The 15,988-nt window shown below is 40.6% G+C and overlaps 1 protein-coding gene across 2 annotated transcripts in view; it reads right to left on the bottom strand.

The window, feature by feature from the left end:
* The window catches only part of LOC111845496 (trinucleotide repeat-containing gene 18 protein-like), a 60,425-nt gene that overhangs the window by 35,622 nt on the left and 8,815 nt on the right, over nt 1–15,988 (bottom strand). For both annotated transcript variants that reach the window (XM_072712557.1, XM_072712556.1), the window contains exon 3: nt 5,843–6,013. In XM_072712557.1, coding sequence (XP_072568658.1) covers nt 5,843–6,013 — 171 coding nt within the window. The remainder of the gene's footprint in view (nt 1–5,842; nt 6,014–15,988) is intronic.

Raw genomic sequence — 15,988 nt, forward strand, 5'->3', positions numbered from 1 at the left:
TATCCCTGGTTTAAAAATGAATGACAAATGCCATCTGTAGCTAGGGCACAATACCCTGAATGACATTTCTGGGAATAGGACTTAGGGTAACACCCAAGAATGAAACCCAGTGATCACAGGGGACCTAAACCTGACCTCTTTGGAACAGCCACTCCATATCAGCCTACCATCAACTTTCAGGTGAATCAAAGGCCTTTCTGTAGTCTTCCGTGGTTAAGAGAACATTGGAAAAGAGGACTTCTAACTGTTTCCAAGTCGCTGTTGTAACATGACTTCCTGAAGGAGAATTCTGTTCTGGGTCTGTGTATGTCCCCGATTCACTGCACATATTAGTAGGTGGCCATGAATCTACTTGAAGTTCCTCTCTACATTATAGATTTATGGGGGCAATTTTGTAATTTTTGGTGTCACTTGCAACAGGCCTTTCACATCACACCTGACATATATGATACTCATTCCCTTAATCCTCCCCTGGAAGGTATCTGTTCAGTTTAATTTACCTTGAAAAAATACGCGTGCATCCACAGTCAAACTGACACTTAGATAAGAATGAACCAAGCCATCAGATATGGTGACATATAGCGTCTAGAGAAAGCAATGTGTAAGAGATTTGTATTTCTCCACCTTAACAAAAGCTTCCTTTACTGTTAAAATCTCCAAATTATACCGTATAAGTAAAATGCCGCTTGCTATTTAGACCGACTGTATACTTCAATTAAGAACCAAACCTTCGCTATCTGGACATATACCTACAGAAATCTAATGTGGTGTATATAGAAAAGTACTGGTCACCTCAGCAAACAGACACAGGAAGTAAGAACTACCACTTGTCCACTGCTTATTTAAACACACACATACACACAGACACAGACTGCTCATTTAAAAGCAGCTCCAAATGTAAATGCAGCATCCTCCTTAAACTATTCGCTGAACTAGTGACAAAAAAACAAGGCAAATTATTGTAAATAAACATCTGGAACAAAGAAGAGGTAAAAGTTCCTTTGTGTCAGGATGTTTACACCATGTCCTTCAATTAAATGTTATGTGCTGAAGTAGGCCTTCATTATTGTTGCTTTTAAGTATAATCAGCCAGAATGGTTTCATGCAAAATTAGATAGGACACCAGTCTAAACCCTGAAACATAGTAATCTGTCTGTCACAAGAAAAGAAACCATCTCACGGTCAGCTACAGTTACTTACTTGTTCGCTAACACAATACAAGCAGTTGACTAAAAGGAAGAATAAGTTAATTATGCTAACACGGGAATTCAAACACTGGCATATAGCATACATACTCTTGGCTTCCCCGCACTTGTCTTTAATAAGCTTCACTTGCATTTTCTATGATGTGCAAGGAAAATATCTAGCATAAAATCAATAGGTCAGCCAAACAAAAACTGTGGCCTGAGTCCATTGTAATACTGGCACAAGTCACGTGCTAATTATTTCACAAGTTAGGAAATGCTTTCCTATTCTTCTTCATTGTACTCTGACATGGATAACTCATTCCAACCCCCAAGCACTTGATCTAGCTTCACCACTTTTAGGAATCTCCTCCCTGTCCTCTGGTTCCTTGCCCATTGCATTAAAGCATACACGTCACACCTTTCCTCTATAGCTACCTCTGAATCCTAGGGTTGGTCACAATCTCCTCCAGTTCCTGTCAGAAACATCACAACATGCTCCTGCAAACACTGCTCCGTGCTTCTCTCTTGTCGAATGACCACCCAGATTGCCGCCACTTAGGATTTAAACTCAATCAAAGAGTCATTCTTGCTATTTCAGGTACTCCCCTTTCGGTAGAGCAGCCTCCCTCTCCACCATCTTTACAATCCTTGATCTGTCAGCAGCATTGGACAATGGCGCCATCAGATGTCACCCACCTTACTCCATTAACCGTTCGCCAGGCTCAGTGTCCCAGACACGACTCGGCTGCATTGTGTCTTTTGGCTAGGACGTGCCAGCGATTAGTTATGCCTGCTTTTTTGCCCAGGTTTTTTTTTTCTGAGCGTGAGCCATGACAACATGAGGCTCTCTCTGTCCTTCAAGCCTACACGTCTGGCCCTGCCAAATCCCCTGATCCTCTGGCCCAGTCAAGAGCCTATGTGTATAGTACAGATAAAGCGGGGGGTTATTTTGAAATAGAGAACACATACAGAGTCTAGAGTGGCTAGTGAAGCCAAACATTCAATATACTGTTTTTTAAAAGCCTTAATAAGGAGAAGGGTTGCAAAGAAATCCGAACATACATCGGCCAAAAAAGCGAATACGATTTTTTTCCGCTGATTTGAATGGATGAACAGAAAGGCTCGGCAGTCGACCAACCGAAGGCACCTACCATTAAACACACCACAGCCATCGTGCTACAAGAACGCAGGCATTTTGCAACTTATGAGCATCAGTGCAGTGTAGCTAACGGGCTGGATTGTTTGAGATGGCTCTGCCTGCAGCAGCTGAGACCTTACCAAACTCATCCCATGCTGCAGAGTAGGAAACCCACGCATGCATATGGTGAAACAAAATTTTTGCCCAGTTGGAAGCATGGTGTGTTCAACCACGAATAAAAGAATAAATTGACAAGCACAGGCAGAGTCGATAAGTTCTCAGCATCTTTTGGCAAGACATCTGATAATGTGTTCTGTGATTAACTGTGTCACAGTTTTATAACCAAGCAGTTAAAACACATTTTGTAATGCAGTTTAGATTTTCTTCGATGATGAGAGGACAGCTTTCTTAAAAACATTAAAATTATAATGATAGGCTGATTATATCCTGACTTTTTCTTGCAAGTGTTTCTGTACTGCAAAGGTCTTAACATTTTTTTAGTTGCAGCACTCAATAGTCAAAGGTGTCAGACACTCAGTGAGTGAGGCATAGGAGAACATGTGATGTCTTGGAAGTGCCCTTCTCTGTACCATATATGTATGCATCCGTTTTCAGAGAAAGGGTGACAGTGAACCAGACCGAAGTAGGAAAGTCGACATTAAAATTAGATGTTAGTCTGAATGGTTTCCAAGTCTATTTTGTCTTGAATAACCTCTTGTACAGAGGATCTTAATTTTGGGCGGTTGCTTTTTTCAGGAAATACATCATTTGCGACTGTGACCAGAATATGCATTTAAAAGATAGATGGATGGATATACACAGATCATTGGACTGGATTTAACTTTGTTCTGTGTAATCTGTTGAATTCTGATTGTTTTTAAATAGAAAATTCCATTAACATATTTAATATATGCAACCTTGGATGCAAGTCAAAATCCTGGTTAATCTTTCCTGTCCATAGTACGGACTGCGATCAATGTGAATCATGCATGTATAACTTTAAATACGCAGATATAGAAATTGTATTGTAGATTAGAAACTCATTTATCTATACCCGATCTTTGTTTCTCATATGCAAGAAAGTGCAAAATAATTAGTTTTCCCTGCCCCAAGCGCTCTTTGGCACTTGATCCCACTGAACCAAAATGCATTAGATAACCTGGCATGCGAAGTTCAATGAAGGCCATTCTTCACGTTAGATAAAAACCAAGTAACGACCAAAACGGATTAGAGATGGATAATAAGAAGTACTATTCATCCCATGTATTAAGTGTTTAAAATGGGATAACTATAAAATTGCAAATACAAACTTCTCAGTGAACACTAGAATGGTTCAGCAAATCGTCTTGATAGCTACTTCTGTAGATAGGATAGGGTTACAGTACAATGCAATAAAATGCAGTAGGGAAATATGCATTTTGAAATGGGTAATGTTCCAGTTAACTTCCCCTAGTGGAACTATCTGATTTGGACAATTAACCTTCAAAATGCCTAACTCCACCCTACATACTGGAAATTACCACCCTGAATATGGTGGCAAGTTTCAGCTAGCATTCGAATCCCAGTCTGAATTCACCCCTGCTAATATTAGGAGAATGTTAACTAATCAGCAAAATGAAGAGCTGTCTCCAGTGAAAGAGAATCCTGCTTGATATTAGTCATTCATCTTTTCCTTTGCAAACATATTCCCCAGTTATATGACTAGGTGGTTCTCTTATTTCCTGAACCTTCCCCCAAATACAATAGAATACAAAGACAAGTCAACAGCTAGAATCCCAAAGGAAACACCTATCATTATAAGACACTGCACATTGCAATGATGACTAACAGGTTTTAAATCCAATAATGTCACGAAGTCTGCACATTTGTACCTTATACACTTAGAGTTTTAATGCCTTAGCTATCTAGCAAATGTGGCGTTTGAGACAACCATACAGTGGTAGGTGACCAGAGTTATTTCAGCATTCACATATGTGTCTTCAAGGAAAAAGCACATATGTACGTCCACTGCAAGCAGATAAAAGAAATATATAAGCTTGCACAACATCTACAAGGAGAAATTCATATACAATCAGGGACATATGAAATAAACTTCTGAAATGTATCTGGAGAACATACCCCTTGCTGTAGCATTTATAGCGACCTTCTCTAGTATAGCAATAAAGTACAGTGTTACTGTTCATTTTAAGATGACAATACACAAGTAAAGCCATGTAAACAAAGATTCAGCACATGTACTCTTTAATTTTGAAAAAGTGGAATGACACCAGAGTTTCACTCTCATTCTCTAAAGACACCAGAGACAGATCACAGACCACATGGGGGGCATCCCAGACAGATCCACAGGCCTTGCAGCTGTCATCGGCCCCCAACTCCAGCTGCACCTCTGAGCACCAGTCAGCAACAACACTGCCCGTTTTTACAAGAGCAGAGCAGAAAGGCTGATTACAGAAGAGGACTGATTACAGAATCGAGCAGAAGTGAGTTACAGATGACGACCAGGGAGCCATTCATTAAACCCACTGAGCCATTCAGCCAGCTTCACAATGAAAGGTACAATGGGTAAAGAGCACAGCATTTTACCCTACTTCGGGACAGCAAAACTTCTGTTTTCTCTTAGGTACAACTCTGGACTTTTTTTTTTTTTAATTCATACACAGGGGCTGCCTTGACTGGCTGATATTTTTGTGGCACTATTCTTAACCAAAAGAGCTTCGGGGTAAATGAGAAAGAGCACAGCCTGCAGTTCTGCGATTCTGGCTGCACTGTCTGCAAGTTTCAGGACACTAGGGCTTTACAGTTATATATGTATCATACAGTATTAACTTCAAATTACGTCAGTTACAGTTTGCATCAGTATAAATAGATATGAACACCTTTGTTATAAATATATTTTGCAATCTGTGCAGCGAAGGATTTTATCCATAGTTTGGCACAGACAGTGATGAGTTCAGAAAAAGGTATTTTCCTGTGTCCATAAAATAAATATATAAATATCAAATATAATTTTGGCACTTCTAGGCAGTTTATTTTGGAAGTATTTTGTGTTCTCAAGTTATTAGACTACCTCTTGAAATGTAGTTGATGAAAAATGTGTTGTGCCTTCATTTATGATTCATACCAAGTATACATTCTGGTTCTTATTCTATTTTATTTTTTATTTTCACTGCTTTTTGCATTATCCTTATTGTTGGACTACAGTATCCCCCAGGAGGATCAATAGACTTTTTATCTTTTACATTCTCCAAAATCCCGTGCTCTCTCATTTAAAAATATCTGAAGGAACAAACCCTAACCCTTCTCCATTTCCTGCACTTCACCCTAGCTTCTGCCGACGACTGGACGTCTTACAGCACTCGACACTCCTGTTTCACAAGCTCCAACATCCATCCACTTCCATGGGCCAAACATTCTCCAAAGGAACGAGCTGAAACGCTTCTGCTACGCGTCAGACGGACACCTCACCACATTTCACCTTAGGAGACACACAGACTCAGAAGCAGGGTCTGGATATTACCTTCAGGAGGGTGGGAGGCCCAAGGCTCGACCATCTGGAGGCTGGACGTGGTTGGAGCTCTGAAGGAGGGGTCAGGGGTCATGTGGGTGTGGGCCCTGTGATGAGTGGAAGAGCCAGCCAGCCCACTGCTAACATAGAGAAAGGAGCTGGAGCCGGCTGTGAAGGCATCATCTAAGGAAGAGAAAAAGAGGAAAACCGACAGCATTACATAAATCTTGCGCAAAGTGAGTTTCGCGAGCGAGGCTGTTTGCGTTCCACAATGTACAAAATGTACAACGAGAGGCACGTTTCAGAGCTACTCCTGACACTTAAGACCAACTACAGATAATGGATTCCAAAGAAGGGCTACCATAAGAGCACTTAATTCAGAATAATGTAAATAGAGAAAAATCCCACTCTATTCACTACTGAAGGCAAAGGCTGGCCATGCAGAAGGAATAATCCTTTGATAAACAATGTTTTCACCAGGGGAATTTTTTTTTTTTTAATTTAAAAGGCCTTGCCATTCTAAGCAAATCCGTTTGTGTGTTCACTTTTAGTAAATTATAGGTAATAATTCTAACCTAAAGGAATGCATTCCTCTCTCTGCATGGTCATGTTTATGTCTTTTTATTATACATATCTTAGAGGAGGAATATGAAGGAACCTGAATGCTGATGACTGGCTTTGTGCTGTTGTATTGTCTTGTTATATTTGAATGCTGCACAGAATTAGTATAGGAACCCCATACTAAATCTAAACCTTAGCCATACATGTAAATGCAGGCTTTGGAGAATTAGAAAGGGCACACAACCAGGCTGTACTTTAAACCAATCCATTTGTACTGTACACAGATTAGATATCCATTTCTTTCTGGGGACTCTCCATTCATTTCTATGGGGAAAACTCTAATCCCAACTATGACAATCTTAACCCCTACCCAGGCTTAACCTTAACCATAAGTAACCAAGCAAAAAATTAGACTTTTGTCATTTTTCATTTTTTGATTGCAGTCACGGATTTTTATAAAATTGAGTTTCCTCTTGTGGGGACTGTAAAGGTGGCCCCTACAACGTCAAAATATCAGGTTTTTATTACATTGTGGGGACATTTATTCCCAACAACGTAATATGTACATGGTCCACACACACACACAGCCACACAGACGCACACACACGCACACACAGTCACACACACACACACACACAGTCACACAGTCACACACACACACACACACAGCCACACAGACGCACACACACACACACACACAGCCACACACAGTCACACACACACACACACAGCCACACAGACGCACACACACACACAGCCACACAGTCACACACACACACACACACACAGCCACACAGTCACACACACACACACACACACACACACAGCCACACAGTCACACACACACACACACACAGCCACACAGTCACACACACACACACACACACACACACAGCCACACAGACGCACACACAGCCACACACACACAGCCACACAGCCACACACAGTCACACACACACACACACACACACACACAGCCACACACAGTCACACACACACAGTCACACACACACAGCCACACAGACACACACACAACCACACAGCCACACACACACACACACAGCCACACACACAGTCACACAGTCACACACAGTCACACAGTCACACACAGTCACATGCATTATGCAGTTAGCTTCTGTGACCTCCTATGCAAAGCATGAAAAACCTTTCCAGTGAAATGCTACAAGGTCTCATGTCTAACATATGTGAGGCCAAAACACCCGGCAATGGTGGGGGGCTCTGAACAAACTGGCTGCGTTGTTGTATTGGTCCAGTGGCTTTTCTGCACTAGAGGCACTAGAGAAACTGCCATGCCTCTCACCTGCCCCAGACACCCCCAGGACTAGCAAAACCTGCAAATTAATGACATGCATTTCCTCTCCTTCCATCAGTGACATACCCAGGCCCCCATCGCATGCATGCCAACCCCCCCCCGCCTCCTCCCCATCACCGCATGCCAGGGTTTGGCCCAAGAAACACCCTTATTTGGCCCGTTAACGTTCCTGCAGTTCCAACCTGGAATATAAATAATGTGTCTCAGTAACCTTTATTATGAAATCAAGGGTACGGAGAACACTACGTAACGTTTAATAAAAATCCAGGGAAAAAGGACACAGGAGAAATACATGTTATTAAACAGAGCCATCGATCACTTCTGTATGCTTCTTTTTAATGGGTCACCCAGCGAAACTCAAAGTAACTATACCAGACGGAAAGGCAGAACTGGCTAAAATTTACACTAAAAGCAGGTATTTTGCCAAAAATGGCAACAAAATATTGTGCCTGGGGAAAACATCATTGATGCTAATTTTTGTTCCTTAAGGGACACTAACCCAAACACAGAAACCATTAGTATTTACTAAAGTAGACAGTTTTGAGAATGCATTTCTTAGGAAGCTGCTTACAGTCTTGTTATTGCTGCTAATATTTTTGAGGATTTTTTTCATGCCGCAAAATAAGGAGGATTACCTGGCACACAACTGGTTTCGATCTCTGGCAAATTAGTGTGTAAACACGACAAGATTGTAAACAATTTAGGGAAGACATTTCAAGAAAATATAAAAGGGCATTCACGAGTAATTAGCCATGCAGTCTCTCTTAAAATTTCCCTGATCTCCGAAGTTTATAAAAGACACAACATGTGACATTTCTTAGGAGGATATTTTTGGGCTCCTTCACACAGATTGTACTCCTTTCTTTTTCTAGAGACATTTCCAAATTCATTGAGATCAGCAGGTCAGATGGTTTAGGGCTAAAATGGAATTTCTTTTACTGTGTTTCTTTTCATTCCGGCCACAGGGCGTAATCACTGACAAAACTGGGTGGTGGGGAAAAGGGGGGGAAATGTCATAATTGCTGACAGTGTTCACCTCAACAGCAATCTAGAGGCCCGAAATTGAGGTTTCCCAAAACCCCTGCAACACCCCCATAATTAAACACAGACAACTACAGAACTCACTTCAGAAAGAGCAGTTGTAAATTAGTGAGTGTGTGTGTCTGTGTGTGTGTGAGGGGGGGGGGGTCTAATTAGCATTCAAGGTCTTTAAGGAAACCAAAGAAAAATGAGGCCATTAAAACACTCAAGCACTCAGTCTTCATCTGTCGTACAAAGCAGCCCTTCTGCTACAACACGTATAAAAATCCTCTTAATTAACCTGTTATTCATGCATGCACAACATAACATCTTCATTTGCTTAAACACTCAAATTCAGCAAATATTCAAACTTAGACAAGAGTGGAGGAAGAATCTTAAATGTCAGGACCTGGATCAAATGAGCTCAGAATAGATTTAAAAAAAGGGGGGGGGGCACCATTTCAGACTGTTATATGAATATGTTAAGAATACTGGTATACAGCATTTTACTGAAACCCAAATACTCTAGACAAGAAACATCTCTAAGGAATCCTTAATACAACATAACTAGGTTAAAGGGACGACAATAAACCTGTACGGTGTCGTTTTTATATTAAGTAAAGGAATGTATGTTGTAAATCTTGTTAATCGCATGCAATGTGAAAATTAGACATTTATAAGTAGAGCAAAACCTTCTGAACAGATTACACTGAAACTGTGCCAAGACACAATAAACAGTACAATGCATTTCAGGAAAAAAACAGCACATATTAGTTTCAGTTCATTTCTTAATCTAATTTTGACAGATGTAGTGTGTTTGCAGTTCATTATTAATGCAATAACATTCTGGATTTTATTTAGGCCACTGCTGGTTTCCATATGTCAAAGGATAAACCTCATATAAACAAAAAGTGCCACTTTTGAATGAAAATAAACAGGGTTTAAATGGCAGGCTATCTTATGTGCCACTGCTTTAATGAACCAAAACAGAAAAAAGACATATTTTCTCAGATCAGGGATGCATAAGCACGCAAATACACCCACACATAAGCTGATTCCTGATAGCAGCCACACATAGCATGATTTTCCTGCCCTGACAAGTCAACTCGGATGGGCTAAATTCCATTGCAATGACAGCCTGACAGGGCTCAATCCAGGACGGTGCACAGAAATTCTGTTTAATCACTTTAAAAGGCCTGAGACACCCTCAGTCAACATAGCTGCATGTCAAAACACGTTTGTTACTGTTCCTATGCTTCCTGATAGGTACTTAAATCTTCTTGTTAGCTATTCGGTTTGCCCCGCCTTCCTGTCAGCTACAAGTCACTTCCTTTCACGTAAACATTTGTGTTTTTTAATTTTTTTATTTACTCCTCTTCAAAACACGACCCTGCTCCCTGAGCTCAGTCATGCTGCACCAATATTCATAATTACAGTTGCATTCTTGTATTTGTTGGGGAACAACTTGCTCGTGCTGATTTCAGCAACCACCAGCTGCAGGACTTCCTCACTGTACAGTGGAGCAGAGGTCACGTTAAATGGTGTTTCTCTTTCCTATGCTTCGCATTGCTTTTCTTCATTCTGCTTTTATCAACATTCTATGTCTGAGCTCGACAGTTTATATATTATTTTTCTCTCATCCCATATATTAGCTCAGCCTGGTTTGCTGGGTCGGTAGCAGGGAACAACAGTGACTAGGAGTGAGCTACAGATGACAGAGAGAACAAAAACGTAATCCTAAAATGAATAAACAATGCTAGACGCTAGGGAAAGAGAAAAACGGGGACAACATAGGATCGTTCACTTAGAAGGTCAACCGCATGTGCAGACATCAGCATTAACCTCCCTTGCAGTGACTGTGTCGTCTCGGTGTGCATTAACAAGACACATTTGTTACATGACCTTCGTCTTTCAAAGCCTGGCTGATGTATTTATGTTAGGCCTGGTGTTTTACAGGTCACCGGACATTGTTTAAATAATGCAAGTGACCCCCGGATTGCGTTTTTGCAATTTTCTGTGCCGGACTGCAATTACACAACCTGGTTTAATGACGTGTGGCACAGAGACATGTGTCGACACGGGGGCTCTTCGTCCTTCATGCGTTCATCTCGGTGCGAGGGAGAGAAAAGCACAGCGATTCAAGCCGACATGATCTGCATAGCATAACACGTCCATTATTAAAAAAATGTCTCTCAGTATTACAAAATGGATGCGTAAAACAAAACAAGGGGGTGCCACACCCTCCCCCAGGCACCCAGAGACCTTTGCCCTGTCTGCATGGTCCAGAGTTTCCATCTGTTACTTCAACTACACTCGAAGCTCCCTAGGTTAACAGAATAACACTGGACATCTATTTTTGCAGGCTCTAAGGTGTGGCCTTCGACGCACGAATAGCGAAAAAGTAGGACAACACAACATCTTGCCTGTAACTGTTCCAGAACATCTTTTTTCCCTTTTATATTACTCTTAAAAAACAAAACAAAACAAAACTGGTTTTCCACAGGAATAAGCACACAGACAGGGTAAATTTAGAGGACAGTGCGATGAAAACAGCTTGCCTTTTCATTATGCTTCTTCTGAAAACATGTGAAGGTCAAGTTACTCACAGATAAAGAAACAATATATACCGATTATTCATAATGAGGTTTCATGGAAGCTGAGAGGACACTGGAGGCCTTTAACAAAGGGATATCCCAGGTATAAAATGACACGGTAGATGGGTGTTTACAGTTCTTTCCAAAGAGACAATGCTCAGAATGAAATGCAATTTCGACATAAACAACCACACTTGCAATTATTAGTACATTGATAATTACAATAAATTCCATGTAATTAGCATGAATTTGCATTGCCGCCAATTCAAATAAGAGAAAATTAGAATTCATTACGCCTACAACATTAAATTGTATTTCCCGTGTGATTGCATCTATTGTGGTACAGCTTATCTAACACATAAAGTAGCTCTCACCCTACTGCTTGTAAAGGCACGAGGGAGAACGGGCTTATATAAACTCAAATATGAATTAAACCTGAGGAATGCTTTATGGCCAAAATACACCCGTGTGCTCCCTTTAAAAATAATTGCTAGAAGTAGTTATATATCTTGTTCTATTGAAATCCATTACTTTATTACTAATATTGCCCTTTGTCATTCATGATTGCAAGTATGTTATTTCCAGCATTTACATTTTAAAAAGGAAGACTTATGGTGTTTCTTTCACAAAAACAAATAAGCATTCACTCATTTTTGTTGTTTTAAGGTGGCAACTCAGGCTTTAAGTGAACATGAATTCATGCAGAAGATTTCTGGCAAGGTTAAGCTAGGATTGAAACAAAAATAACCATTGTTGTTACTCCTAGTGAGAACTAAGCAAAAAGTACATCTGTTTTATGTTAGTTGTATCCTACTTTTTACTAGATTATATTAAAGCTGGCATCTGTAGACATTACTATTCCTAAGGACAACTCCTTAGTTAAAGTTTAATTTCTTTCCTTGTAGTATAATATTAAATAAAATGACTAATGAATGAAAATTGATGAATAACTAGGTACTGTAACCTAGTCATTCATTAGGTATAATTAAGTGTAAAAACCATGTAAGGCTAACATGTTACTCGAAAATACTGCAAAAGCATCCAAAAATACCATACAGACACACCCTGAATGTGAATAAATGACCAGAAATTTTACAAAAACACACTCCAGCAGGTCTCACCACTGAAAACAATTTCTGCAAACACATGAGCATGTAGCAGAAACTTGGGTTGCTGATCCACACCATAAGTCAGTCTGAGAGCTGAGTCAGTGCGGCCGGTCAGCGTCTTTATTTACTGAGCACTGCATTAACGCACTGCATTAACCTGCTATTCCCCTCCATGTCTGCTACTTCACAGCAACTGCACGCTGACAGAAGACGTAACAGCCAAGGGTGCATGTCCACACAGAAGTCTGATATTTCAGAGAGAGAGAGAGAAAAAAATACACATTTTCCAAACAATTCCTCTCCCATGCGCCTTTACTGAGTAAAATTTTCAACCAGCTCTTTTTCACAAAGTAACTAAAAATTCAAGTACGGATGAAGGAAATGGCACAGAGGCTAAGCCAGAATGCGAAGGCGGAATCCGAGTCCCCCGATACAGAATGAAGAAATTAAACTACAGCCTTGTTTGCTAAGCCATAGGGCTTTATGTCTGAGAAACTCAATCTCATCAGCTTTCAAATCACTTATCACCAAATTACAATTTAATAAGTTTCTCCTGCTGCTGTTCATAAGCAGACGTCAAATAAGGCATTTATCAAAAGCTGTTGCCATTTCTAGTCCTTTGTAGTTACAGATATAATTCTGCAGAGCACGAGCATGCTATCTTTATGGCGGACTTAATGGAGAATACAGAGCGAAAAAATAAAATAAAACATACATTAAAATGGGGGAAAAAGATTAACAAGTACAGCCAGCAATTGTAATCTGTAGCTATATCCTTGATGATGTAATTTGAGAACTTCCAATTGGCAATTATGCACAGACTTAGAAATATTTCTTATAATAATCTGACAGTTTACCCGAGGATTTCAACATTCAATTGTACCATGTTAAGGAAAGGTACTGGCAATGTTAAAAATAAAATCTTCCTTTGTTCCACATGAAAAACAACACTGGGGTTTTTGAGCACAGGAGTGAGTGATACTGCTTGTAAATAGCATGGCTTGGGCAACAGGAAATTAAACACTAAGAACATTCAAGAGAATAACCAAGACCAAGTCTTAAGGCCGGCCATCGCACAAAGACTCAGTCAGAGCAGCTCCTGTGTCGTGTGGCAGTGATTCACGGCTCAGAGGTACAATGGGGACTTCCCAAGACATCTGCCTTCTAGCACCGGTCCAAACTCCTCCTGGTCCAAACTCACCGGCAAGGTTGGCTCTCACAAGCCAGAACACGTCTGAACACTCTGATCCTGTGTTAGATGGGAGCCAGAACCAGAGACCAGGATACAGAGTGAACTGTGATGTGCAACACCGCTATAATCATAGTGTGCCGGTCCAGTTTACTATTGCCAGAGCATATTAACTCCTGCCCTGTGATTGAAATAGCACCTCAGAAGACACACCTCCACATCCTACCATACCGACAATGGTTAGAAATCTATTGAGCACCGTCTACTAACAGGATAACAAACCCAAACAGAAAGAACCTCAAAAATGACCAAAAACCATCTGATCCAAAAGGCGTGTTTTATCTGCTCCCTGGTTGTGAAAAACAAGCAGCAGGATGTATTAGTATTCACAGCAGATAGGGGGAATATCCGCAAGTCATAACATATGCTAATTTGGCCAGATAAGTCACAGACCTTGCATTGAGACTCCGTCAGTCTGTACTAGCCTGCTTAGATTTGAGAGGTTTGCTTATTTAAGGTTATCAGTTGATTATGTGGAATGAGCTTTTCGACAAGCAGCCGGGTACTAACAGCGCAGAGCTCATTCCCCTACTCGCCCCCCCCCCCCCACACACACACACACACCCCCCCACCCCTTGAACCCCTGAGCAGGATCTTATATGGGGAGGATCTTATCCTAGGAGATTGCAGGGCCTGCAGCCCATGCCATAATGACACGAGGGAGTTGTCCAGCAAAGCTGTGCTCCGATGAACACGGATCAGTAAGTCCTTTCAAAGTGAAAAGGCTGCCTTTTCAGCCTTCATGTGTGCTTGATCATCTCCAACCTCACCCTGCGCCGTTCCCACCAACCCCCTACCAAGACTTCCCCGGCAACACATCTGCATGCTGTTCCTGCTGACAGACAGGGCAGGCGAAGACACAAAAACAGTTAACATCATCAATAATAATACGTTGGGAAAATGTTGAAAATAGCTTTTCACAAATTAGCACACTGCTCCTGAAATCAAGAGATCCTTCTCAGTTGGCATCGCCAGATAATGCCCTTCATCCTCAACCAAGACCGGGTTAAATTTTTAACCAGAGCCGTTTTGTAGGATTTGCTTTGTTTGACAGCGATTTAATAATCCACCACTCCCCCAAGGTGGACTAATCTTGCCATTTCTTAGACAGGAAAAAAAAAACAATCTAGAAAATGGACCTACCCTGACATAGAATACACGCACAAACTTGCATATCTATCATTTCTATTTGCAGTTACTGTCACTGCAGGGACATGTTCTCTAAAGATAGCAAATCCATGCACACAAACAAACAACTATTTCAGTAATCTGTAAACATGATGGCTGAATCTAAAATAAAAGAAAGGGAAAAAAAACAACAAACGAGAACAAAACCTATTTTTCCACGTCAGCAGCAGGCAACACAAAATGCACGGACCTGTCACAGTTAATACCTACTGCTGATCTTACTGAACAAGGGAAATCATTTGATCTTCCTGGAATTAATGAACTTCCTCAGAAGTGAGATGAGATCTAGTCTTTTTTCTGCACAACAATACAAGTTTGGCTGTGGAGATTTGAGAAAAAAAAAAAGCAGTTGAAAGAAAGGAGATATCAGCTGCTAAACTGTACACTTTATTTACTTTTAGCCTTAATGGTCATATTCACTCCCCATCATTTTCCATAGATTCCATAGACGCATTTAGTAAAAATTAATGGGGGAAAAAAGCCAACAGCAACTGATGTTCAAATCACGAGGCAGACATTACTTGGTACAGCGCTATTCTGGAGTGTAACTGCTAGAAATACCATACTACTGTTATTGTTATTAATATTTTTTTCCATGGGGATATAAGTGTCATGCCGTCTCAGAAAAGAATACTTTACACACACTCCTGTTATCCTTTTCATGGAAATAATCAGCAGACAGAATGGAGACTAACAATTCATAGACAAAATACACACATAGACGTAGATACATGCACACTAAATGCCCCTTATCATTACTTGCCATATTTATCCCGTCAAATTTATATATAGGAGGTACTGTAGCATTTAATTGGTGTTTAGTTAGTGTTTAACGTTTAGTACAGTCCAAACCACTCTCAGGAATGCAGTTCACTACAGGTGACTCGAATTCAATTCTGGACAAAAAAAAAGAATTTGTAAACGCTTGATTTAACACAATAAAAATCCCTAACATCTTTAAATTCAGGGCATCTTTTTAGAACTGTTTACTTGCATGGAATGATGCTGTGTGGAAAAATACTGAGTCGGAGCCTAAGGCCATCTCTGATACTTACTGAAGGAGCTTAAAATCTGAGCACAGGCCAGAGAGCTAACGTCAAGACT

This window comes from Paramormyrops kingsleyae, chromosome 5, assembly GCF_048594095.1.
Source record: "Paramormyrops kingsleyae isolate MSU_618 chromosome 5, PKINGS_0.4, whole genome shotgun sequence".
Classification (NCBI taxonomy): domain Eukaryota; kingdom Metazoa; phylum Chordata; class Actinopteri; order Osteoglossiformes; family Mormyridae; genus Paramormyrops; species Paramormyrops kingsleyae.